Genomic DNA, 27,588 nt, shown 5'->3' with positions numbered 1-27,588 from the left:
TTGTCGTGACGGCTTTCTTTGTGAGATATTGAGTGCGAAGTCACCTCAATCGCAACAGTCAGTGCAGGTTTACACTTTGGCTCGCTGGTTTCATCATCATCATCATCATCATCATCATCACATGCCTCCAAAATTCCTGGAGGATTGCGGAGCAGAGAGGGGAGCTTGGCAGCAAGCTGTGAGTCTGATGGAGCACCAGAGAGCACGAGGCTAGCTAGCTAGCTGTTAGCTTCACTGTGCTCAGTGGTGTCATGTGGCTCATCTGTGCTGCCTCCAGCGGCCCCCGGGAATTGACCGCCCCGCTCCCGTCCTCTGCTATTAGCGTACGGGTAGAAGGAAATTAAAAGAGTAGCTGTTTGGAGGAGGCAGGAGAGGGCAAACAGGAGACGGAGAAACCACTGTGATGCCCCTCATGTTTGCGTGTGGGATGTATGGGACAATCCTCTCTCCCCTTGCTTGCTCTGGTAGCCGGGCGAGTTGGAGGGTGGGTGGGGGCTTGGTGGTGAAGAGAGACTGGCCCCCCCATCTGCCTTTGTCCTTTTTCTTTCTTTTTTTTTATTATCGCGATCGGCCTCTGAGACTTGGTGAAACGTTACACTTGGTTAGAGAAGAGATATTGCTTAGGCCCCTCTATGATCCCCCAACCCTCTGATTTCTTCTTCTGCTGCTGCTGCTGCTGCTGGGGGTGGTAGTGGGGGTGGGTGGGGGGTCTGTAGTAGCAGCAATGGTGGGGGTTTCAACCACCCCACCCTCCTGCCCTCCACCACCATGCTCCCTTTGCTTTTCTAATCACGCTGCAGATGTGCCTGATGGCTGAACAATCTCTGTGTACTGAACGTGGGGCTCCCGCAGGAATCCAGGAGGCTCGCTTATGTGAGCTGTCATGAAAAAAGAGTGAGAGGGCAGGAAAGGGAGGGAGTGAATGTGGGTCTGCGCGTGTGAGAGAGAGAGAGAGAGAGAGAGAGAGAGAGAGAGAGAGAGAGAGAGAGAGAGAGAGAGAGAGAGAGAGAGAGAGAGAGAGAGAGAGAGAGAGAGAGAGAGAGAGAGAGAGAGAGAGAGAGAGAGAGAGAGAGAGAGAGAGAGAGAGAGAGAGAGAGAGAGAGAGAGAGAGAGTTGAGGGAGAATGGGAGATGGAGAAAGACAGAGGGGAAGAGGGAGAGATCAGTGAACAGCGACAAACGCAGCAGGGCTCCTTGGATTGAGTGTGTGTGTGTGTGTGTGAGTGGCACAACTGCGAGCCCACCCTTGCTCACGGGTGCCGCTGGAGCTGCAGACCAAACCACATTAAATAAAAGAAATCCATTCCCAAGCCTGTTAAGGAGCCATGTGGGGAGGTGTGAGAGAGAGAGTGTGTGTGTGTGTGTGTGTGCTTGTGTGCACTTGAGTGGCTGTGTGTGCAGCAGAGAAATGGGGGAAGGGAGGAGGAGGTGATGGAGAAGGGCTGATGGGAGGGGAGGTGGGACAGGCAGGAGGCAGCTCATATTATCCTCCGTGCCAGCTCTGGATGGAGCCTGCCGAGGATTATGGCACATTCTGTAAAGCAACAATGGAAGCGGCGCCGATTCGTACACATTTCCATCCTCTCTGCTTTTTCCTCCGTCAAACAAACACAGCTTTGTCCTTCGCTGCCTGCCTGGCCACTTACCAGGCAGAGAAGCAGGCAGACACCTGGAGTCCTAGATCTGCCCTCTCCAAACTAAACACCCCTCCCTCGGAGCAAGAGAAACGGCGTCCCTACAATGTTGAGATAATTAAAGGGGTGCTTTCACGCCGGCCTCGGCCGACAGTCTGAAGAAAACAAGACATATCTCGGAATCAAAGCTCATTAATATCACGAGGGTACAGAGATGCTTCCTCCTCCTCCTCCCTCATCTTTATCGCCCTTAAGCAAGTGCTGCAAACAGTGGAGCCCTAGTCAATGATGGCGCAGATTAGCCCTTTATTGCCTAATTCACCTACAATAGATGACACGCAGGGACGCGATCACCTTGAGCAGCACGTCCCAACGCGTCCCCATGAGGTGCGAGAGTGATGCTGATTTCTCTGCTTAGGCCACCTTGTTCCGTTTTAATAGTGTCAGCAGTACTTTGAGCTTTCGATTAGTGAGGTGTGTGTGTGTGTGTGTGTGTGTGTGTGTGTGTGTGTGTGTGTGTGTGTGTGTGTGTGTGTGTGTGTGTGTGTGTGTGTGTGTGTGTGTGTGTGTGTGTGTGTGTGTGTGTGTGTGTGTGTGTGTGTGTGTGTGTTGGTTGGTTGGTTGAGGGGGGTGTTTCACACAGCTCTGCGGAGGTGTAACACCCTGCCTGTAGTGTTGTTGTAAAGCACATTAGGAGGGACTGAGGGTGTTGTTATGGTATCATGATGCCGGTCCAGCACTCAAGGGAAGGTGAGAAGATCTGTGTGTGTGTGTGTGTTTGGTCGGGATGGTGGCCAGTGCGGCTGGCTGTCTTTCTACGCCAGCAGCCACCCTCAAACTCTCTGCCTTTGTACAATACTTCTCGGTCGAGTCTCTCATAAGGCGGGAAATGTCTTTATTCAAACACATCGGCGTCTCCCTTAAAGCATACGGTTCGTTTAATAAACCCTCCTCTCAAAAACGTGTTCAGCTTATTGTTACTTCACTTGGATATTTGGCGTGCAGAGTTTGACGATAGAATAGAGAAAGAGGAAGTTTCTCTGTGTACGTACAAGTTGATTTTGTGACCTCAGTTCGGAAGCCAATCCTGTTTCAATATGCAACTTCACAAGTGTGATGTCCTGTACACTGGGGGTGGACTTTTCAGTGGACAAGAGGACATCTTATGTCTGGCATTTCAATATTTTTTGCCACCATTCCCATCAGTAATAACACTTGTGTTCACCCAGTTGAGATGTGGGAATGTAGTCGGTTCATTTTTTTATTTTTAACATTAACCTCCAAATAACGTGTTTTAGATATTCTGGCTAAATAGTTGGTTTGTTTACAACCTCTCTCATTTCTTGTCCTGGGGGACTTTGCTGTATCACCATGTTCCCAGATCTTAGCAGTTACTTTGATGAGCAATGTTATCATAACCAATGGCCAAAAGGTGCATAAATAAGACCAAAGTTGGAATAAACTGGAAATATCCTTTAGCAGCACTGTGCCGGGCCCCAGAGTAGCCTGACTGTTGTGGTTCACAAGCCATTTATATGAATAAATTAAATCTGTTTACCACTTCCCTTTGCCTTGACAGCTCAGCTGAGAGACTGTGTAAAGCAGCAAGGGTTCGTGATCCATTTGTTCTGCTGTGATGGTGGGATAAAGCTAATCATTGTCTACACTTCTCCCCCTCAGACTGTTTTCATCCCGCGGAGCAGAGGCGCACAACTCGTCTACGTTTCATTAACAGGCTAGAAACTCTGTTTGAAGATGCCGGGTTGGGTTTTGGGTGTCTGAAATAATGTTTAGATTGTGACAGTTCAAAAAAGCAATCCCTCTTACTTACCGCAGATAATGTTCTGCTTTGGTGTCTTCATTCAACATTATTTAGCGTCACCATCTCCCAGGCCCCGCCGTGCCACAGTTTTGTCATCAAATTAAATCCGCACGCCCTTTTCAAGGTACACTTATGTAACACGATCACGTAATGTGACAAACATGGGCCGTGCCTGACGGCAGACAATCCTGTCCTCTGCGGGGTGCCGTGTGGAAACAAAGCTTTTAAAGTGGTGGTGCGGGGGGGGAAGAAAAACATTGTTTTACCCTAGAGGTGGGCTGATAGCACTGTGAAAAGCCCATTTGAAGAGGTAGGTCTCATCTGTCACTGGGCAATGGAGGAGGCAGCCATGCAGAAGCCCCCTGATTATAAAGAGATAATTTCATCCAATCCTCCGGTGGTGCTCCATCACCTTGCCGCCATCCTCCACTGCCTTTCATATTTGTTCCCAGCCTGCATCTCCTCACCCGTTTCGTTTTATTACAGCTCCCACTCAATACATATATTTTAGCTCCCCCTTGAAAAGGGAAGGAAAGCAGGTCTCCCTCCTCCCCTCCCACTCTCCATCCCACCTCCAATCCCCCCCCACGTCTCTTTTGTTGTGCAGGAATCCGCAGCTCTCTACTTGTTGTGTAACGCCTGCCGTGCAATTTGGTAAATCAAGCTCAAGTAACGCATGCGTCGCCACCGATTTCTTCTCTCTCCCCTTAAAAGCAGTGCGGCAGGATTTCTGGGCTAACTAGCTGAATCACGACAAATAGGTTCACATTAGGTAAATAGCGCAGAGAACATAATGAATGATAACATCTGTAAATTAGAAAAAAAAGGCTAGAAGTAGAGTGAAGCCTCATAATTGCATCTGTTGTCATATCTCCACAGCATCGCAGATTTAATCTTTAATTTGCCTCTTGTTAGTCATTAAAGATATAACAAAGGAATAGTGTTTAATTACAACAAGAAAATTAAATTACTCCCCAACAGTGCCACCTCATACTTTTTTAAATGATCTTGGGAAGACGATACATGTAAATATATGGACCCAGGTTTATTTCACAGTGCGTGGAGGTCGGGAGTGTCATTACAGCGTGTGTTTAACAGAAAGAAACAGGGGTGGTGAATGGCAGCGCACCGCTTTCTTTCCCCTCATTTTAACTCACTGTTGGCGCTAAGAGGGATGACATGGAGAGAAAAAGAGGGAGAGACAGCGAAGGGAAGGGCAGGAGGGTAGAGAGACGGGGAGAGCAGGTCGACTCGCTCATCAATAACCACAAGGTCAGACAGGCAGTGCCGGGCTGAGTGGGCCCTGTTAGGAAGCAGCAGCTGAGGATTTGTAGAGCTTGTAAAGGCTTAAAGCAACACCGCTCCACCTTCTTTGTGCCACTAGACAGGCCTTTGAAGGGCCAGGGAGACACCTGCTGGTGGCTGAGGGGCACGATGGTCCGGGGCCGCCCCTTTGCCAAGGAACAGCTCACTATCAGCTGGCACGGAGAGAGTGGACTGTGTTACAGCAGCAAACACTAGAGGGATGTGTGAAGAAAGTCGCTGCATGACCATGTAGAAGCTTAGGACGACGCCACAATGTTTTCATTTAAAAAACAATTGAATTACGTCTGCTAGTAGCGGTGGTGTTAATTCATGTTACGGTATTAATTTGATTAATACCTTAAAAATATGAATCCGTGTTGAAATCAGGATATTTGTTATTGGAAAAAAGAATATATTGAATCAGGCTCGTTGACTCCTGTTTGCAGATGCCTTTACCCCCCAAACTCCTGCCAAGTCACAAAGGTGTCCAACTAAGACCTCCCTCAAGTCTCAAATGACAACAACGACAACAAGCAAATACTTTCTTTCTGCAAAGACAGTCGGAATGGAAAAAACTCCTCCGGTGTTTTTTCTCTTTTTTTTATGAGCTTTCTAATTTATGGAGAGGAAGTCACTCGTGTGCCCTTCTTTCCTCTCATGTACAGGCATGAGCAGCTCCAATAGGTAGCATAAAAGCTCTTTAGCTGTCTAGTGGAGTAGATTACTGGCCCTACCGTTAAATCCAGCTAGAGACCCCTAAGTGAGCATTATCAGTATGGTGCAGCATGCTGCCTCCTCTCTCTCTCTCTCTCTCTCTCTCTCTCTCTCTCTCTCTCTCTCTCGCTCTCTCCCTCATCTCACCGGTACTTTGTGCAGTGAAATTTCTCAGTGTGTGATGGTAATGGAGAAAGATGGCGTGGGGGGGGTCTGAGTGATGGGGGCGAGTGTTTGAGTGAGAGATGATGCACCGCAGGAAGAGATGGCCCTGCAGTAGCAAGAAGGAAAGATTAAGACAAGATGAGATAAAGGAGGTCTGAAGGGGGGGGAGAAGATGGAGGTAAAGATGGAGGGATTCACTCTCCACCACCACCCAAATACGTGCTTGTTAATTCAGCCACCCCTCCACTTGAAGCTGCAGGTCACTATGAGTTACAGCCGACACCCTGAATGTGATATTTATTTGATGTCGAACGCAACATTAAATCGGACCCCCGCGGGCCAAACCAATAACCTTTAATGTAGCTTGTAATACTTTTTAACTTGTGATAATGTCATGTAGCATGTCAGATCAGAGCTCCGTTGTTTGCCTTCCGTGAAAAATTATTCCTCTGGAAAAAAAAAAAAAAAAAAAAAAGAGTGAGAGAAAGAGGTGTTTTCCATAAGCTGCTGCTCCAAAATCAATAGTGCGCTGTAAGGGGTTTTGTTAGAGGAACTCTTATGTAGCTGGAGAGCGGTGGGAGGGGGAGAGAGGAATGAAATGTAGAGCATGTCTGGGCCCAGGGTACAGATAATTGTTAACCAAAGATTACATAATGGCTAAGTAATGTAAACAGAGAACCACATGCCAAGTTAATGTTCTCACAAGCCGGGATGGAAGGGTTTCATGCAGTTTTCTGAGGCCGGGCTCTGCAGAATGTGTGTGTGTGTCCCTCACCCTCTGTTCATTTTGGCCCCTGAGGTGCTTTAAACATGGTCAGACATCCTCTCTAAGCCGTCCAGTGCGTCCTCTCCGAAGGTGTCTTGCAGTGTTTTGGGGGCAACTGCCAGGGCTTGTTAAGGGTGTCACAGGAGCTGAGAGGAATGTCATCCTTTGGGCTCTCTGAGTTGCTTGTCACCTGCCAAATCAATATCTCCCTGCTCAGTTCACAGTGCCACACACACACACACACACACACACACACACACACACACACACACTAAACTGCAATATCCTGGTGGCGATGGGGATTGGCAGCTTCGCAGAGGGGAGGCAAGCTTTAACACGTGTGTGTGTGTGTGTGTGTGTGTTTCTGTTGCAGAACGCTCCAGTTTAATGGCTGGCAGGTAGAGGCCGAAGAGGGACAATCAACATGAACTCGATTCCGTCGATGGACAGACACATACAGCAGACCAATGACCGTCTGCTGTGTATCAAACAGGTGAGAGTGTTAGCTGTCTGATTTATATTATGTGAGGGTGTGACACATTAGCTTCATCAGGCACATTTATGCTACCTATCGCATGTGATACAGGTGGGAATGGACAAATTACATTTACAGAAATATTGTTAAATAAATCATGAAGTACAGGTTCTTTATTTTAGCATTTCCATTTTGGAAAACGTTCTACTTTTAGTATTACATTTACGTATTTCAGGCGGAAATGCTCCAATGTTCGTGGCAGTTAGTATATTCAGATTCTATATTAAAACATGAGACAAACTGTCACTTAAAAATGTCAACTTATCAGGATTTCTTAAAAATGATGACGATGCATTTTTTTTAGTTTTAGCAAGAGAAATTGTAAAATAATCTTCTGAAGTATGATTCAATCGTCAGATGGAAAATGTACATATAAAAACTACTGCTTTCAGGCTAACAAACAAATATAAAAGTATTGATATTTCATAAATATTTAAAAAAAAATACTTAATTTCAGTCAGCTGCGGGACGTATTGGCATGTAAACATAGATTACAGCGTTGATATCTGGGCTCTGACCTCGTCATTCTCCCCGGAGGAAGCTCATCACAGCAGGAAGTGGTGGTAATAACTTTCTCTTAAGGAGAATGAAGAATCAGAGGCTACAGGTGGATGCTTGGTGAGCTTTTCGCTAACCTGAGTGCTACACTGACACTGAGCAGCAGGCATGGCAGCAAAGTACAGTGCCATGATGGTGCGTTGGACGTTACTTCCTCCACCATTCAGTACATATGTGATGCAAACAACCACCCGCAATTCTAGTCCATATGAATCCAGTTTTGGTCATTTAATTTTTTTAATTGAGTGTTAAATGATCTTCAGTGGGTTGAGATAAAATTACAACCCTTCTAGCTGGATCACCTAAAAAATGGAGTTAAAACAGGTTTTCTTGAGAAACAGTTGCATTTCAGAGATATGAAGTGCAACTTTTATGGACAGATTTTTCATTTCTATATTTGGGGTAATATGATTGGCTTGTAGGAAAGTAGCAAGCAAACACTCTGGGTTTCCTTTTCTAAGTTTGTGCCTGTACACACATTGTACAGGCACAGTCTAGTCCCTATCGTCTTCCTGTTTGGCCACGGTAAAGTGACTTATCTGCTCGGTCTTACTATCAGGACTGTGGTGTGACTCAGGTTACTGACTGGGGTCAAAGAGCGGAGGCTCCCCTCCCTCCCCCATCATCACCCTTCTTTCTCCCTCCACCACCGCTGACTCCCAGCAAGTCCTTTTGTTCTCCTCTCCCCACCGTTTACTGCGGGACGAATCTCTTGCAGAATGGAACAGACATACTTGCGTAACCCCGGGCTACAGGGCTCTCTCCCTTTGATCTCTTTTCTTAACTGACGGCCCGTTTTGTCTCCGTGCTCCGTGCTGAGGTCCACCTCCTGAAAAGTACATCAGAAGGCCTTTGGGGACAATGTATGGGGCCTGCACTTAAACACAAGTGCGGACGTGGCAAATTGTTTTACCCTCGGCAGGGAGTTCCCAGCTATTACCGAGAAACAGACAAGGTGAGGCAGATAGCAAGACGGGGCGAGTGTTTAGGGAGCAAACACAGGGAAGCCCCTATGTGCAGAGCCAAGCTTTGATGTTCTTAAGTAATAAGGTAGAGAGAGGTAAACACTCCCTGTCTCCAGTCTGGTTACCTCCTTCACAGCAGGATATAGAATATTCAATATCCCCTCCTTCTTTCGTTGTATGGGAGGTGAAATTGGATTCGATTAATGCACTGTATTGCTAATAGCTAATAAATTATTCTGCAAAGGAAGTTGACAGAACAAGAAAAGGGATTCGCATCTGTCTAACACAAAAGTGTAAACAATTCAAATGTTGCAGGGTTAAATGTATTAACCCCCCCGCAAGGCAAAAATTTAAACAAACACCTCCCAATGTTCGTGGCCGTGGAAGCAGCACATGGGTAAACATGCCAATTAGAGAGATCCATGGCATACAACGAGGCCTCCAGTCCATCTAATAAATGGTTAAGCGCCGGGTCATTTCAAACCAACCAGCACCCTGCTAATAGAGGCAGCTTTGTGCCGCAGACAATCAGGGTTTGGAAGGCCCGCATAATAAATACCATTTATGTCCTGCCAATTAGACTAGCAGTGAGCCCATTCAGCCGGCCGTCTATTCTCCTCCCCGCACACAAAGATGATCATCAGGGGAGATCAGAACAATTAACTCACTATCTTCTCCCCGTGCTCCCCATTGTCCAATATCCAAGCCATTAAAATAATTAAGGAAATATTGTAAACCAATCCAGCTGTTTGCTTTAATTGAAAGTGTGCACAAGCTGAAATTTGGCATCTAGAAGGCAATACGGACGTGGAGCAGGAATATAAATGAAGCCTCCTCCATTGTGTTGTTGTTCTCTGGAAGATGTGACATGTCTGTCTGAATACTCCCAGCCAGCGCGGCGGACAGGGGAACAAATTGATTTTGTTGCTCAAATGATAAATTACTGCTGAGCGTGATGATAAAGTAGAGGAAATTGGAATCTGTCAGCCTGATTGAATCATGGGTTGAAAGTTAAATCCGAAATCATTACGGTGGCAATTTTTTAATTACCGCCCTGTTGTGAAATTTGCAATAATGTGATTTCTAAACAATAACGCAACCAAACTGTTAATAAACTATCAAAACATGGTTATTGGTCACCCCAATACACTCATTTTGATGTTTGAAAAATGGCTGTCTCGTTTACTTCTGCATTGTTTGACGTTGGTGTTAAGAAAGCAGGTAAATGCTTACTACATAATACTAAATAAACAGTGGGGGTTAATGACAAGGTGGGAATTTATGGCCATTTTCACTACTTTTGGACATAATAAAAAATAATTCAGCAGATAAATCGACACTGAAATATGAGTAGCATCACCGATACTTTACACGTTGATATATGGAAAAGAGTGTTTGTTTCCTGGTGGTGCTAAATACCTCAAGGGAACATATCTCCGACTTTTAACAGCAAAATAAATATGTTCGCTTGTTTAACCTCCAAACAGACGAGGATGTTTAAAAAAAGATACATAAAAACAGTTATCTGGCTTCACCACCAAACACACAGTTTCTCAGTGGCAGTTTGTTTTCCTCTCGCGTCCTAGAATTGCACCGTTTTGAACACTTTGGGGAAGATGGGCTCCGTGATACCACTGGTATCTATTTAAGAGGCAGTATTTTTCCTCTCGCTGTGGGGAAGCCAGTTTGCTGTCAGACTCTCCACTCGGTGATTCGTTTGGGGGTTTGGCGGAAACTATGAACTCTCCTCTCGCTGTAGGAGCACTTCCTCAAACTGAAAGCGTCAATATTTCATGATAAACTGCAAGACGACCCTTTGCTGCTGCACTGGCTATGCAGCTGTTTTTGTCTGCCACTGTGTTCTTTCCAGGGTTAATTGTCTCCATTAATATGTTTTCAGTGCTCTGGGGCGTTGCTGAATATCAACAGCAGCATAACCGAAAGCTGTGAATTTGAAGGGAAGGGAGTCTTTGCCAGTTCGCGTGCGCTGTCACATTCAGTCTAGCTGCAGATGTGCAGATCAAGTCGTTACCAGACGTGACTACAGAGGATGATTGTATCTGAAGAAAGCTGTATTCTCAGGACACTGCGAGTCCTGTCTGTCTTTGTTTCTCTCGAACTGAGCCGAGCTTTTACTGGAGTGTAAATGCTGGAGGATCATTCTCACCCAGGGGACGAGGAAAGGGGGGTAGAGAGGGGTCTCTTGGCCACTAGTTTAGGTTTGATTGGTGGGTTTTGGCCGGAGTAAGGGGAACATCTGTGGCGTGGCAGTGCCAAGCTCTCCATGTGACAGCCACACTGGTGGGACCAATTGTTCTGAGTGCAAAGAACAGTAATCACTTCAAGCCCAAGTGTTGGTGGTGTGTGTTTTTTTTTGTGTGTTTTTTTTTTTTTTTACAATCCCCTCTACATATCTCCCCTCCTCCCCCTTTCCATTCTCGGTGCTCTGATTGCGTGTGTTGTCTAGCTTCCAGACTCATCTAAATTTAGCATCTGTGGATGTGTGTGTATCTCCAGGAGACTTTATCCACTAGTAGAATTTACATGCTCAGCAACCCCACCACGTCTCGCCCTAGTCTCCCAAAACAAAGACATGTAGGGCGAGTGGGGAACAGTCTCGGATTGAACATAAAATAAACAAGACTGGTTTCATCCGGCCCTTGTCAATCGGCGGCTTTGTAAATTGATATGAAAGCTGCCTTATCAAATCCTGACCTCTGCTGCCCCCTAAAGAGCAAACAAGAAGAAAGCACTGTGAGGTGGTGACTGCATCGCTGTCACTACCTCTTCTCCTTTCGTCCCTGACAGTGAAATCAAAGCACACAGACGCTGTTAAGTAGGCAGCCACTCACTTTAAGCTAAACATCTCTATTTACCTTTGATGCCATGGAGTGGGAGTCCATTTGTTCCTGGTTTGTACAAGTGCACTGCAAAGGCTTGTGCATTATTATCTATCCAAAGGCAAAAGATTACTCAAGAGTGGATGGTGGTGTGCCTGCTCTTCTATGTACAAAGTGATTCCTATTGAGGTTTGAAAGCTTTTAGAGAAGAAATGCGCAGCGGTGAGTCCGACGTGGTAACCAAGTGAGGTCTATTTTTCCATTTCTTTTGCTGCTCTGCAGCAAGACAGACGGCGGGGTTAGTGAGTGGGCAGCCGGCTCCAGTCGGGGAATGAATGCCATAAAGGGGTACCTGTAGGTCAAGGAGCCTGTTGTCAGATAAAGTCACAGCACAGCTCAGGGCCGGCTGGTCAAATAAAGGCTTCCTCAGCTATTCATGCAGCCATACAGGGAGATTTATTGCACTCAGTGGCAAAGCGGTGCTACAGAAACCTGGGGAGAGACTCTAATGGGGACGTACCCCTTCAGGCCTGCACATTAATACTTTAAACCTGCAACACAAGCAATCCCAGGTGTAATATGATCAATTTTGGGAAATGTGGTCGTAAAAATGCTGTTTTCTTTTAAGCCACTCTGGGTGCTTTTAATTATTCATCATGTTATTGGCGTGGCCCTTGTTTTGGTGACAAGTGATTTTGTCTTTCACAATCCATCCGTCCATCCTCAATCTTTTATTCGAGGTTTAGAGACGCAGCAAACTTAAGTCCAATCGCATCCTCCACATGTCTTTCTTTTGATTGAGGAAATTGAAAGAACGGAGATGAGCAAACACAAAATAGTTTTTGCCGTTTTGCCATTCTGCTCCCTAGTGACCTTTGAATGTTCTTGGAGTCTAACATATTCCCAATCTTTCCCCTTTGTCCCCTCCAGCACTTACAAAATCCAGCAAATTTCCAAACAGCAGCGACAGAGTTGCTGGACTGGTGTGGCGACCCCAGAGCCTTTCAGCGCCCCTTCGAGCAAAGCCTGATGGGATGCCTAACGGTAAGTGGCCAGTCATGGTGGCCCCCCTTCTTCAGTCTCACACTCGGAAGGTTCAAGGACAATGAAAAAGCTGCGACAACAAATGCTGCATTGGCTCTTTCCATAACTCCCTCAGGGTTATGAGGGAACTAATGTTTAGCTGCCTGATCTTCACTGAGGTCACTGGAAAATACAAAGTATTTCACCCTGTACAAACTACTGAGATTCAGTCACCTCTCAGTGACTTCAGCTACAGTTTGTGCTGTGGCGCTTTGAAATCGGCACACTGGAACACGAAAAGGAGAGCAATAACGTCCTCAGACCACAAAGCAATCAGAGCTTATAGAGAAATACAGTTACAAAGCCCTTAATTCTCTTCCTGAAATGCCTAGGGGGCTTTTCAGTAATTGAATAATTTATATCCCATGGCATTTGGTATAGAAAACTGTTTTGAGACGTATACTGTAAACAAAGAATGATTTGGGGCAAATAACAAAATACATTGAAGTAATTTAATCTTGTCAGACTCAATCTTACACAAAACTGTCTTAAGAGGTAAATTGTAATCGGAAGAATCCTCTTCTCTTTCTCATGTTCAATTAATACTCCACCAAAAAGCTCATAGTGTATCACTTACCATCCGTTGGCTTTAAAGGTGTTTCTGAAAGGTTTGCAGCTCGCTCCTTTGTGGAGGACAGCAGTTTGAGTTTAAAGCACTTACAATGGATTCCAATGGAGGTCCAGTTTTAATGGTGAACAAATAACATCCACAGAAAGTTCTCAAACCAAATGAATTTAGTCCTCCATTGTGCAACACTCTCACAGCTTCTGTTTGTTGCTAGCCATAACCAATGTTAGCTAAATACACAGCTTATACAGCATATGTTAGCTGTTTTGTGCAAATACGTTAGCTTCAATTTGCCGAGAATTACAAACAGCTAACTGTGCAAATTGCTGTTGATTTATCCACTTTCTGTAAAACATATAAATGTTTGGAACATGCCAAGCGTATGGATATAGACTGTTTTAAAAAGTTTCTATGGATGATGTGATTTTTGGGATTGGTTTTGCTTGTTTGTTTTCGTCATGACTCTTGGCCACCATTGGAATCTATTTGAACTGTTTTGGGTCCAAGCTGAGCTGCCGTCCGCTACAAAGAAGCAAAAACTACAAACAGGTCAAACTGAATTATTCTGGTTCAGTGCAGACAGGAGAGATACTCAATGAAGAGATGACTCTCTGGACGTTTGTGGGCCAAGAGGCAGAACAGACAGTCAGGTAGAACAATGGATGGACTGCGGATGTGTCACTCACCTGTCACCTTGGGCCATTCTGTGCTTTAACATGCTCATTACCATACCGCCTCCAGCAGTAGATAAGAGATACATATAGCTCCTGTTGGGTGCAATTTGTAACCCCGTCGAGCGAGCATGGCTGCAGCGAGAGAAGGAACCCGAGAGATTTGTACTCGAGCACCACAGTGAAACCGCACCGACACATCCCTCCATTCAAGTGATTGTTTGTGTTACTGCTTTAATGTGCAGCAGCAGGTGCCTTTTCCTCCATTTCGCCAGTTCAATTTGTTTCCTGCCGTGAAAATCTCGGGGCTTTTCCTTTTAGTTTACGGGTTGTATAGACCTTAGCGCGAACCACACAGGGAGGGAGCACAGAGAACCTGATGTGATTGTGAAATTACCCGGTCTCAGACTGTAATGGTAAACACTTCACCCTGTTGGCATTTGGTGATGACAGGCAGGTGGCTACACCACAAAGATATCGTCTTCTACATACAGCTAAATATCTTGTCATCAAGAGAAATTAGCTATTTTACCAAACAACAGTCAGTCATGGGCTTTCTTGAAATTAGCCTAAAAATCAGGCCACTGCGAAACATAATTGACCTTAAAAACTAAAACATTTGAAGAAAAGGGGTGCTAGACCTAAACAAGATTATTTGTCATCTTAATATAGGAGTTAATAAGATATAATCTGCCTCTTTACACCAAAAGTTTCACCAGGCGGCGTTTGGCAATGTTTTACACATAATGGTAAATGTATTCTAAAGCATGAAGAATTGATAATTTGGTGTGCAGATAGTTTCACAAAGTAAATATACAGCATAAGGTCTGAGTGACTTTGATATGTAGACAATCCATCGCCACAACTCCACAGACTGTGCACAATTTAAGTCCTGAAATTAGAACTTGTTATGACTTCTTACACTAAAATTACCATTCAGCAAAATGTCCCTCACAAGTTTAGATTGTAATTAGACAGCCTATACTCGTCTATCTTCTTCTTAATGGGGGATTCCTATAAATAAAGGCCACATATACACACTCTGTTTTGGTGTCACGTCAAGACTATACTTACAGGAGGTAATGATATGGTGCAGGGAGCAGTGTTCAGCTGTGCTACCTCAGGGCTTGACTTGAACTTTCGGGATCGCGGCTATGAAAACCAGGCGGAGGAGAAGAATCGGTCTCTAGTGAGGCACGCTGATCCACACAGGCCTTGGTATGTCCTTCAGGTCTTAACGTCTTGAGTGGGTCTCTTTGAGCTGATAATGGCGATGGTAAATCAAAGCAACATGTGCCACATAAGGGTGATTTACATCACCTCCTGTAGCATGTGGATGTTTCTCTTAATGTTTCCTCTCAGTGGGCATCGCGGCACCAGAGGCCACATTTTGTCCACCGACTCATATGGAACTGATGAAATAGTCGTGACTTTATCTTCTAAGTTGAACTGGATCTTTGAAGCTGCAAAACTGCACTCTTATGTAACAGTCAGAATCTGGGGAATTGTGAAGACAAAATGATATGGTCCTTTGATGAGTTTAAGTACCAGGATGGACCTATATTTAATGTGTTTTTATTAAGTATGGAAGTATTATCATTTTGGTCAAGGAGATTTTGTTTCCAAATATGTCCTGACTGAGTGCTTCCTGCTGTCGTTGTGTTCAGGTGGTCAGCCGGGTAGCAGCACAGCAGGGCTACGACTTGGACCTGGGCTACCGGCTCCTGGCCGTGTGCGCTGCCAACAGGGACAAGTTCACTCCAAAATCAGCAGGTAAGACGAGAGTTTTCTCAACCGCCGTCTCAGGCCATCTGGCCATGCTGGCCTGTTTGAGCTCAAAGTTCCTGCCTGAGTTCTTGGCAGCATTTCATGATACCCACCCATCACTACTAGACTATTTAGGAGCCTGATACTCCAGAAAAGCACTGCACTCCTAACTGTGTTGGACAGCATTTCAAGTAGACGGAATGGTCTCTGTTATGTTTAATTCATGTCTTTTTAACGTTTTAAGTTGCTTACCGAAAATCCTGGAAAGATTTAAAGAGACAAATGATGATCTTAGATTATTTTAAGGCTCTCTGCACGGCACGTAGCCCAGACGTCTTTTTCTTTTGTTTTCAACTAAAATAGTGAGGCAGAATACCTTTTCCTTTGCCCTCTAATATCTGCATAATCTTCCCCTTCTTCATGTCGCATCTCACTTCCAAACTTGTTCACAACATAGAGAGCTACAGCCAAATTAGATTTCTTCTCTGGAGTTTTAAGACAAAGTGCCTACAGCAGAATACTCAATTTGTCACGCGCAACAAAAAAATACTTTATCGGTGACGATGAGTTCCTGTTTGCACACAGCACCGTCATCTTAGTACAGTGATGGATTATTGGGACAGATGTATACTGCTAAATGTTGTTATCAAGCTGGCAAAAAAAAAAGAAGCTTGCTGAAGCACGACGGGAATGAAGATGTATCGGCTGTCAGCAGCTCGGAAGATAACAGGAATATTTTGTGCTCCTTTACAGTTTTTTGATTTGTGGTTTCCACCTGTCTTGGGTTAAGAGGAAAGCGGGGTTGAGCAGTTGCTTCTGTGCGCTCGGCCTCTTTGCTGAGCCATCTTAAGTCGACTAGGACATGAAAGTCAAGAGCAGCATATTGTTTGGATTTTCACTTGTGTTTTGCCTTTTCTGATTTACGGCGTCCGTGGTTTCATACGTGGTAACATGAAGGCTTCACATCACGCACTGTCACTCTTCTGCAGGCCACGAGAGGAGAATCGTTCTCTGCCTGCAATTAACTTACACCGCCAAATGTTCTAATTCTACTTAATGCTAAATCAAATCTCAGGCCCTAATTTATGGGCTTACATAAGATTGCCAATTGATTCTCTGTCTGGATAATTTTCTGCAATAGTAGTCATTTGGAAACCGGCAAGTACTCCAGTCTAGGCAGCATCCCAAAGTGCATTGCATGGACAATTATGAACCTGTATCCATGGGTATTTTGAGAGGCCTGTAGAGAGAGAGAGAGAGAGAGTCAGTGGTAACCACTGAGGAGACATTCTCCTGCAAAGCTCCCAGAAGCTCTTTAGAGTGGAGGCCCCAGTCGAGGAGGTTGTAAAGCCGGAGAGAAAGACCTCTCTGGCAGCCCAGGGAGACGGCTCTTAAACAACACTCCCCACAGGGCCCCAGGGGCAGGACCCACTCCCCAACATCCTGCGGGGCTGTTGACAAATGATGGGGGGTGGTGGTGGTGGGGGGGTTAGTCACATGATGGGGCCAGGATGGCGGCAGCAGGTCAGCCATCCAACACGGGAGACAGAGGAGTTATAGTTTTCACTGAGGGAACAAATCTTAGAAGCTATTAGACAGGACATAAGACGAGGTGTATCTGATGTGTAATTGAATACAGTGTGCATGATGTTCATTTAGCGATGATTCATTTAGCCAAATCTGACTGTTTTCCTGGATGTGATCCAAGTTTGCTTTTGTTTTCAAATTCGTAGCTCAGTCATAAAGACAGTCTACCATTTGTTGCATGACAAGCTTTTGTATTGTTCTGTATTCAGACAGCTTGAAACTGTTCCACCTCATGTTTATCTCACAACAAAGGGGCGTTTGTAGCCCAAAGCCCGGGAGTTTTCGCAAAAGGAAAAAGCAGAAAAGGTGTCCAGCGTGCATTTGAAGCCAATCCTGACTCTCATAACCGCTGGCTGGCTCAGTCACATCGTGCGTCTTGTAATCTGCTCTGAAAATCTGTGTTTGTAAGCGGGCGGGAGCCAGCTCTCTGGGAGTTACAAGCGGGGCTGTCTGTCACAGAGGACATCAGGTCAATGCCTGAGCGCTAATAAGTAAATCAGATTTCGTGTCCCATTTTAACCAGGCCTAACTTGTCTTGGCTCTGACACGCGCCATGGTCTTTCTATTACATTTCTGTTATGTCATCCAAATTCCTCTCCCGAACATGGGAGAAAATTGAAGGGGGAAATTGCGCCGAAGGGAAGGAAAGAGCAGTTTTCAGCAGTAGGAAATCAATGTTCACAGTCAACTTACAGCTGAAACGGGTCGTAACTTTGACAAATATATTCATCATGTAATGCCTGCAACAGCTGAACACATTCGTTTTTTAAATTTCTTTGCAAGAAAAAAGCTTAGAAAAGCAAAAGTAGACCTTGATCCTAATGACACCAGCAAAATGTATGTCCTCGCCTGAAGGAAACTTCATTATCTCCTCCTATTGATTTTATCAGTTAGCATAATGTACCTGATTTATCGCAAAGTGAGCAGTTTAGATGTTAACTCCACACACAGTGATTTAGTGAATCATACTCTTTAATAGATGCACCCCGGGGGATCGGCCAGTTGTAGTCCTTTTTGCCTTTTTGCAGGCGACCCACAATGCTCGGGCAGGGCTGGGGGAGGGGCAGCTGTCTGCTAGAAGTGACCTCTTTGTGACTGAGATTAGCCTGCTCTATTAATCTGTGATTACTTGGACTGTCTTACCGCAGGGCAAAGCCATGCACGTGGAGCCGACATCAAAGCAGGGGGATCACTTGCTCGGTGTGGATAAACTCATCAGGGCCTCCCCTCTCTCTCTCTCTTTCTCTCTCTCTGTCTCTGTTTCTCTCTCTCTCCATCACAGGGTACATTACAAGCCCTCTTAGCCCTCTTTCATCAGTGTCACACCCTTTCTGCAGGATGGTTCAGTGTGGTTCAGTCGCGTCTACAAAACGCTTAATCACGATTCCCCCCCCCCCCCCCAAGAGGGTCAGAGTAGCACATTCCCAATCGTTTGCGCCTCAGCAAGCTCTTGGAATTCCTCAGCTCTAAAGAGTGAAAGGAGGCACCGACTTATAAGAGACGGGGACCAGTCAAAGTTTTTCAGTTCATTCTCTCATGTAACAAACGCCTGGTAAACCAGCTATTCAACAGATAATTAGTTGGGCTTCAGCTCTGGTTTGTTTCTATACATGTTTCACACATGCAGGTTTGTATTCAAGCTTGATCCGAAGACATTGTCGGTTGTAGTTTAACCACAATCTTAAAAAATATCCTCTGTTTCATCTTGTTTAGTTGGTGTGATAGTGGACATGGTGGGACCTCTGGTAGTGTGAGAGGGGATGTTTGCGGTTGTAGATCAACAGGCAGTGTGACCAATTGATTAATCTAGAAATCTATTAAACAAAGCCAAATAAAGTGAACTTTTGATACGCTTCAATATATGTACAGCGTGAAGACATGCCACAGGTGCAGGATGTGCAGTTTAGACCGTCATAGCACTACATTTTCAAAGAGTTTTCTGCAAAGTATAAACATTTTTGGAGTGAATACTAAAAAGAGAGATGAATATCAACTTCATGCTAGCAAATCTTATTTCAAAACATTGATTTTTTTATATTAATGGAAATTCCAAAGAAATGAAAGTGTGAAGGTTTTAAAGGGTGCCGTCAAACTTTTATTCTTTACACTTGACGTGGTTGACTTTATTAGTTTGCTTAAGTGCAAATTGAAGGTAAATAAACTGTAGTCTAAAGAGCTGATTATACGTCTGCCTTCCAGTGAAGTGGTGCTGAACACTAAGTTGTCATTGGCCTCTGGAAAAGTCTCTGATTGTACACACGATACAGAGGTCAGAGACACACAAACACAGGCCTGAAGGGCTGTAATTTCTCTTCCCAGAACTTCCCAAACTAAAATGTTGTTTCTATTTTTTATTTTTTTTACCTTCTGTCCATCTCTCCACCCGATGTGCTTCAACATATAGTTTAGCTGTGGCTTTTCCTAAATAGAGAATAACACATTGTTGGTGGCCAAGAGCTTTGTGGTGGCCAAGAGCATTGTTTGAGTTGTATCTGACAACTAAACAACCTTTAGTTAATCCCATTTAAATACACATTTAAGACTTTATTTTCTCTGTATGGAAGTTTTATTTCAGATGGTGGTGAGGCAGCCGTGGTTCCTCAAGTGGTAAAAGTATTTTAGTCCAAGAAGTGAGATCCAGTCTAAGAAGGAGTGTTCACTCACCCCACCTACTGTATAAACACCTCATACATTATAATCATTGGAGGTCTGCACTATTCTTTACAAGTCCAAGTGCAATACATTTGGTATCTTTTGGGGTCTTGTCTGCAGCAGACTGTAAAGATGGACCCTCGTCAGAGTTTACTAGGTTAACGGCTTATTATATATGATAAGTGTGTCACAGACGCTATAAATCTACACCGTATCCACTGTGGACACACTGTTTTACTGTATATGATCACCGTATGTGAAGTCTTCCAGCTAGCTATGATGGATGTGTTGACTTGCTGTCGGGATTTAGGGCTGTAAGTCACTCGCCGTGCACATAGCTGATAGTAAATACTAGGAGAGCAAATACAGACGGGAGAGACCAGAGATAAGAGCGGTTGAGCTTGTCTGTCCTTCTCTGTAGTCGTCGCAGTTATTATGTCTGTGGCAGCAGGAGGTGATTGGTAGCATCTTCAGCCACTCCATATGGCTCTGTAATTCGCAGTGCAACAAAATCGGATGTTTGCATGTTAGAATTAATTAACATTGCGCCTTGTGTCTCTAATTAAATGCATATTATTGTATTTTAGCCACCGATCAGTTGACACCCGACTCGACTCGCTGCCGGTGAGTGTGAGTATTTTTATTTGCAGATGACAATAGACGCTCCAGACTGCCTCAGGTGGTGTGTCTACCCACAGTTTACATGTTTTATATGTGTGTAATTATTTATCCAAAAGCTTACCGTGGCTGAAGTGTGCTGAAAGACGAATGTGGTCTAATTGGCCCCTCCCTCCCTGATTTAAACACTCAGTGCATCAGGAAGCCACAATAGCCAGCCTCCTCCTCCTCCTCCATGCCCCTTAATTACAATGACCAGTTTGATGGATTAAGTCGACTTTATGCAAAGACAAGGTTTTGGGGGCTGGAATCACTGCTTAATGTACCCACCTGAACCATTTCTATTGCCACTTTTCGGCGGTACTTGCGCTGCATCTCCCTCAAAGCAAATGTTGCTTTAAATGAATTGATTGAGGCTTCTTTTACTCGTTGCTCTGGACGCGGGCCAAGATGCAGGCTGTCTAGCACATTAGGCACCACCCCCCTTTGCAGGTTTGAAATGTGAGCCGCCTGCATTTTTTTTTTTCTCCTCTCCATTCCTCCCTCCCTCCCTCCTCCCCTCCTCTCCCTCCCCTCCCCTGCCCTCCCTCTCTCCCTTCTGGCGAAGTGGCTGTGGCTGCTTCTGTGTGATGTGTGTATTGGGAGAGCAAGCAATGGATCACTAGACAGAAAAAGAAGATACATCAATAACTGCTGCATACATCCGAGGTGAGGAGATAAGCATTTGGTTCTCTCTCTCTCTCTCCCTCTCTGCCTGCCCCTCCTCCCCCCCCCCCCCTCCCCCCTGTGTCCCACCCCCCCCCCCCCCCCCCCCCCCCACCCACCCCCCAGCCTCTCTGTCTTTAACCCTTTACTGCTGCAGAAGCCGGCTCCTAATATTGCTAAATTATTTGTGACGATACCTTTCTTCTTCTCTGACCACAAACGTGTGTCCTCCTATTCTCTTGTGGCTGTTAGTGCTGTATGAAGTTTCCTTTTTTTTTTCTTTCTTTTTTTACAGCTTATCCCTGTTTTCCCTCTCATTGTCTCTGGGGTATTTGTTGCTTGAGTGCAAAGAAGCCGGTGGCAAGTACAGCATGAGCCCATTAGCAATGACTCCATCTGTGATTGGTTTTGCCTGCGAAACGGAGAGAGCAGCCATGAATAATTGATGAGTATTGTGCAGTCAGTCACTGGACACGCAGGGAGAGAGGAGAGGAAAACAGAGAGAAGCTGCTGCCCAGAGACATCGGGGGAAATGTAAGGGAAGAGGGAGGGTGGGGAGAGAGAGAGGAAGAATGTTAGAGAGAAGAGAGGAAGTTGGGAGGGATAGAGAGACACAGCGAAAGAGCTTTAAAATAGCTGCTGGCTTCAGTAGTGCAGAGATTAAGGCTGCCCTGTATCGCCTTTGTTCTGCTGTTGCAGATTTATGCTCAGAAGTGTTTCTAGACACATGAGTTCCCCTCTTTTCTGTGCAGCTAAGAGTGAGAAATGAGCAGGGACATTGCTAGAGATAGTCTGGTTACAATGCGGGTGGCATTTTTGACATGGGGGGTGGGGGGGGGGGGGGGGGGGGTGAGTGAGTCTTTGCTGCTGTGAGTAGGACAGAGCTGCAAAGCTGCGAGATGTCAAAAGGAGGAGACAACAGTGACAGAGGGTTGTGTTTGTAGGGGGTGTATTCAGTGACAAGTGGAAAGGTGGATCTGCCGCTGAGAGTAACTTCACATTATTTCACCCCTGGCAGGGTATGCGGGGGGGGAGAGGGTTGATTCCTGCATTGGTAGGTGCAGGCGGGCACCCTGCCACGTCTTAAACTAACGGAATGGGCTTTGACAGTATGACGAGTGCCTCACAGCACCCCGCGTGATAGAGTTGCAACAGCTGACTGCTGCATTTGACCCACTTACAGCTCACACAGAAGGGGTCAAAATGGCCTTGATTATCTCTCAGAGTCGCGCTGACCTACTTGAGGCGGCGTTTTCCGCGAGACTCTTTGGCAGTTCATCACACCCACTCCCCTCTGTGCCACACAGCACAAGCAGCCAGGCTCACTGCAGAGACACGCACACATTCTCTCCCTATGTAGTAATTCGCTGGTTTCAGATCAGTGATTCAGTGTTTCTCATGGTCCCATCATGTGGGGTGCACTGAGGTTTTTAAATGGGAGAAACAGGTTTTAATTTCAAACATTCTACTGCACTGAGATGGTAATGCACCTGTTTTGTTCATGTTCAACTTGAATAAATACCCTCAAAAATCTATCTTTAGGGAACATCAAATGCTTCTTGTCTTTGAGCTCGGAAAATGGCTCATTCATCCATTTACAATGGTGATCCAGTCACTGCGCAAAATATGTAAAACATCCATAGAAACCTGTCAAAACACTCCTGCTGCACAATCCACCATTGATCTAAATGCTCAGTATGTTTCCAACACTCTTTATAGCTACATAAACTACTTCTGTGTTACTCGTTTGCCTCCCCATAGCTCCAAATCTCTGTCGGAAGTATATTATATATATTATTCATTTTGATTGATTATTGTAAAAACCACATTGAACATACAGATCAATGACGGGAAGTGGAAAAAGAGGTTCTTTTTTAAGTTGCTTTGGACATTTAAATAAGTGATGACATCGGATCCTACAAACTACTACTACTAACAAAAGATTTTGGGTGAGAAACACAGTCAGCTGATGTAATTTCTTTCTCCTATTGACTTAACTTGAGAATTATATGTCGGTTGGTTGGTTGGTTGGCATGCTGGTTTCTTTATTGTTCATTTGGCTTTCGTTAAGCTGAACAGTAAAGTCCTGGTTTGGGCAATTATTCAATTATTTCCCCCCCAAAATGTGTCTGTGGGATGACTCCCAACGTGCCAAGACAAGAGAGTTTTTGCAACAGGCGTTGTTGGTAAAGAGATGTCTGGCTATAGCTGTACAGCAAGACACACTTCCAGCTATTCATTACTGTTGTTTTGTCAGCTTCAATGAATCTCTTGTTCTCTGTACAATCTCACCGAGGTGTGAAATTGCACTGACCTTTATCGTTGAAGTTTCTTGGATAAAGTCCCGAATCACAATAACAGCAATCGGCATGCAGCAGCAGTTGATAACATTTGCAGATGATGCAGGCAGTTTTCGTGTGGCTTTTTTTAATAAGTAATTATAGGATGCACTTTGTTTACACCTCTTCGTATATTGCGATCAAACCCAAAGTACAATTTTGATCACATTTGATATTGAATCCTCCAAAGATGTCACAACAAAACAGCATGGTTCAAAGACGTATATTCGTCATACCAACTTTGTCACAAGATTGGAATATATGATGGGATCTCTGAAAATAATACGAGCATTAAAATGTTATTAGAATGCCATGTGTAAATGAAGGTAGAGTTCCTCCTCGCATCAAAGAGGATCACAAGCGCATCCACCTCCTTGTTAATCTCACTGTAAGTCCTTTAAAGTACAAACAACAGCCACCAAAAGCAGACTTCTTAATTTACGATCAATCCCATAGAGTAGCTGGAAGGCAATCGTACACTTGGTGTGGATGAGGTTATCAGTGTGAAGAGCGGTGGAAACACTTTACTTCATCTATATCTACAGCAGAGTGAGTTACCTTCTGCAGAAAGGGAGAAATCTTTATATGCGTTGTTCAAAAAGCAGTGAAAAGATGCTTTCAGGGGTCAGATGAGAGAGACCTGCGTTCTTAGAGATCCAGAAAGTGAGACGGTTATGAGAGATTACAAATGACGGTATCGGACGATGCTAAAGCAGCCCATTAAAGAAGCATTAAGTAATCTATGACCTTTATCAACCTCGAATGGTGGACAGCAGAGCTTTAAACTGCACCAATAATTCCTCTTTCACATGGCTATGGCACAATTCACAACCCCCATGCTGCACACATTAACCATACTTGCACACCGTTGTCTATCATAGAATTCCGATCAAACCTCGGGTAACTGCTCGGATAAAGAGCTACAGATCAATAGCAATAGAGAAAGGTAGGCTCATTGATTAGCGGATACCTCAATAATTCATGATAATAATACTTTTAAGTCATTTTTATAGTGGCAGGAATGACACAAATCCTTAAATTGCCTGCACTGGATGTTTGCAATTTTGTACCATGACGCAGCAAAAAAGTATGATCTATTTTAACGTTTTCTGCAATTCCATTACATCCATATTTTTTTTTTTTCTCATTTGTAGTATAGTATGTTCAATTATTCTCCCTTCTTTGTAGGTTTTTAGACCGTCTGTGAGTTATAACTTGATATATATTTCTCAATCACACCGTCATCTCATAGGTTTGGTCAAATGTCTGTCATTTACTGAATATCTTAGACATGTTTGTAAAGTTCAGTAAAATGTAAAATTTGAACCCTACAGAAACCAACTGCTGCAGGAGGTGTCAGTCTGACTCAGGTACTTGCTGTGTGTCGCACAGGAAACTCATGCACATTGGCTGAATCCAACCAACCATCCTCATCACAGTCCTTACATTATGTCCTCACACTGGACCGTGTCGACATACTGTACATGGAATGACATCAGACGTGCTTTTTTTTTATTTTTTTTATTGGTTGGTCATCTAGAAAAGCTACATGGCTGCTGTTGTGTTGTCTGTCGGAGTTTTACAGTATGAAGCATGTCACACATGTTGTTTTATCATCTTGCCTGCGTCACAGTTCACACTTGTGTTCTCGGCTGTTCATTGAAGCCATTGACAATCTTAAGTTTATGCCTTGTTCTACTTGGTGATTTGTATGGTAATTAAACACACTACACACTTTTTCGAAAAAATATGAACAGTAAGAGTTTTGAACAGAGCTTACATGAGAGTCACAAAAATATAATTCAACTTTAAAGACCAGAAAACTGGTACAACAAGCATAAATTAGACAGGAAATTGCATTTTACATACACACAACAGAGTTCCAGTACTGGGCCACATATAGAAGGGCAAAATGTAAATGATATTATGTGATAAAATACCAGAAACTTAACTGACACAATAAGAAAATAAGAATGTATAAAATAAAATAGAATTTAAAAAAAAATTTTTTTTAAAAAGACATCTGCAGTATGAAATAGATTTTAAAATTATTAAAATAAAAATAGAAATGCAGCAATTCAATTTGAAGGAAGCGGATGAATACATTTCAATAAAAATAAAAAAAACACATTGTTTGCAAAATGTATTCTGCCTGAGGCCATACATACATACAGTACGTATGTACAGATAAGTTCAGCATACGAATGATTGTTTAAAATGGATAAGGTTTTAGTTTCATTGTTTCCATTTGGCCTGAGTGTTATCATTAGGAAGCTTTTTATTCAAATGCTGCACTGTTGCACATATGGACGACTCTAATGAGCCTAGAGGGGTGCCGGGACCCGACCCAGGCTCCTCCAGTGTCTCTTCCTACTGTACTACTAAAGGGAGGCTTTGACACCAGGCCCACTGTTTAAAGGTCGCAGGTGAATCAGTCACCAGCGTATGCCGCCGTGACACTACCGGTCCTGGCCAGCACCCCGAGGTGGGCACTAGTCCGGGCACATCTGCTCCATGCCTAATTAGTATCATTGTAGACGAGGGCTTAAGGCCGGGCCTTTGTTAATAGCAGCCTGTTGCTCGGGGAAACAGTCTGGCTCCTGTAAGCAGCTTCTTTGCAGGTCTGCTCATCTGATAATCTGGTTGCAGAAGTGCACGGTTAAAAACACACTCTGTGCTGGTGCGGTCAGCTGAAACCTCAGCGTGGTCAAGGGGAAAAGTTAGATAAGTCTTGTGAAGATTTGTCTTGTCCAAACGCAATGCGATTGTCTGTGGCACACAAAGATTTTGCTTCAGTGTTTACTAGTCAACAAAGATGCTTTTCCCTGTTTTAAGGACCATGGCAGTATTTTTCCAAGTTTTAGCTACTTAATTACAAATCATGTATATGTGTGTACTTACTGTTTTCAAATACATGCTGTACCATTTTACATTTTTGCTGATGTATGTTTCCACTCTTTTCAACTCATTTATGTACAGAATGAAAAAATCAGTTTGCTTACTCTTGAAACTTCACTTGAATCCTATTAATCACATAAAGTGTAGCACTTTTAATCTTCAGAAGAGCAACATGAAACAAGAACACAAGATAATTAGTAGACATTTATTTTGAAAGGTAACAATAAAAACAGGGAAAAAAACAAAAAAAGAATGAAACTTTAAGAATGGAAATTAAGTTACATGATCACTTTGTGGTAACGCAGTCCAAACCTTTCAATTGAACCTACAATGTAACTCTGACCAGAAGGCACATGTGATGTTTGCTGTGACGTATTACACAACTCCAGCAACTTTATACGGTGTATTTTAATACGGTACAAAAATTAAGCGAATAATAAATACTACATGAAATTTCACAATGGCATGCTTTGCAAAATGGTTAGCAGCTAAGTATACATGCTTTATTTGTAAATGTGCTACCACTGCAATGGTTCTTTGAGGAAACTTGGCCTCAGACACTATAAACACGCTGTGGTCAGATTGTAGCTCCTGAATTAAGACATAAAGTTGTCGGTTTGGAAGGAGTTTTGCTCCCAATCAGCTTACTGTAGCGGGGAGCGACATACAGTAACAGATTGGAGATGCAATGTTGGTTTGGCTTTAACACACAACAAATTAATTCTCACCAGGGGGTGAAATTCTATAGATTTCCACCTCCGTGCTTTACAGGGACGCTGAATGGCATGCCCTGTTTTTAATGAAGAGATTTGCTGCATGTGCCAAGAGAGATTATCTTTTAAAACACTGGCCCTGTTCAGGCGAAGGTTTGGATCCTGTGTAACCATGACCAAGAAATGTCAGCCGGAGTGATGAGATCTGCATAAATCATCTCAAGATGGTGGCGTTTATTGTTTCAGGTTCCAGCTGGTATTCAGTTAGTCTAAAGTGGATTTCTTTAAAGATATACAGTTTGTTCTTTATCTCGAATCTGTGAACACAGATTTTATTTAAATGTCTTATCTTTGACATTTTTTAAATTTATTTAGGAATCCTCCATTTTCATACGTATATCAAATTTGTATCACAGTGGTTGGCTGGATATTTCGATACTGGAGTTGTTACGACTGCAGAAGTGGGAAGTTACTGGGAATAAGGGACAGCTTTCCTATCTGTCAGTAACGCAGTCTAAAGAGGGTTTTGATGTTGCAACAAAGAACACAGGACGTCAAAACAGCAACCCAGAAACACCAAATCTGCAGCATTGTGTCGCTTGCCTCCACATGGCCACATATGCTTGTGGCCTCAGTAAAACCTTTTTGGCACGTGTCCAAGCCCCCCCCCCCCCCCCCCTTACG

The 27,588-nt window shown here is 44.1% G+C and overlaps 1 protein-coding gene across 1 annotated transcript in view; it reads left to right on the top strand.

Annotated features, from left to right (window-relative positions):
* The first annotated feature begins 6,829 nt into the window (after positions 1-6,829).
* zmiz1a (zinc finger, MIZ-type containing 1a) overlaps positions 6,830-27,588 on the top strand; it is a 34,148-nt gene continuing 13,389 nt past the window's right edge. Inside the window, exons 1-4 of the mRNA XM_076092888.1 lie at positions 6,830-6,898; positions 12,234-12,347; positions 15,293-15,398; positions 24,628-24,663. Coding sequence (XP_075949003.1) covers positions 6,830-6,898; positions 12,234-12,347; positions 15,293-15,398; positions 24,628-24,663 — 325 coding nt within the window. The remainder of the gene's footprint in view (positions 6,899-12,233; positions 12,348-15,292; positions 15,399-24,627; positions 24,664-27,588) is intronic.

The sequence above is a fragment of the Anarhichas minor genome, unplaced genomic scaffold (genome assembly GCF_050575085.1).
Source record: "Anarhichas minor isolate MPS153535 unplaced genomic scaffold, ASM5057508v1 ptg000017l, whole genome shotgun sequence".
NCBI lineage: Eukaryota > Metazoa > Chordata > Actinopteri > Perciformes > Anarhichadidae > Anarhichas > Anarhichas minor.
This window is presented reverse-complemented; position numbering and strand designations above follow the sequence as displayed.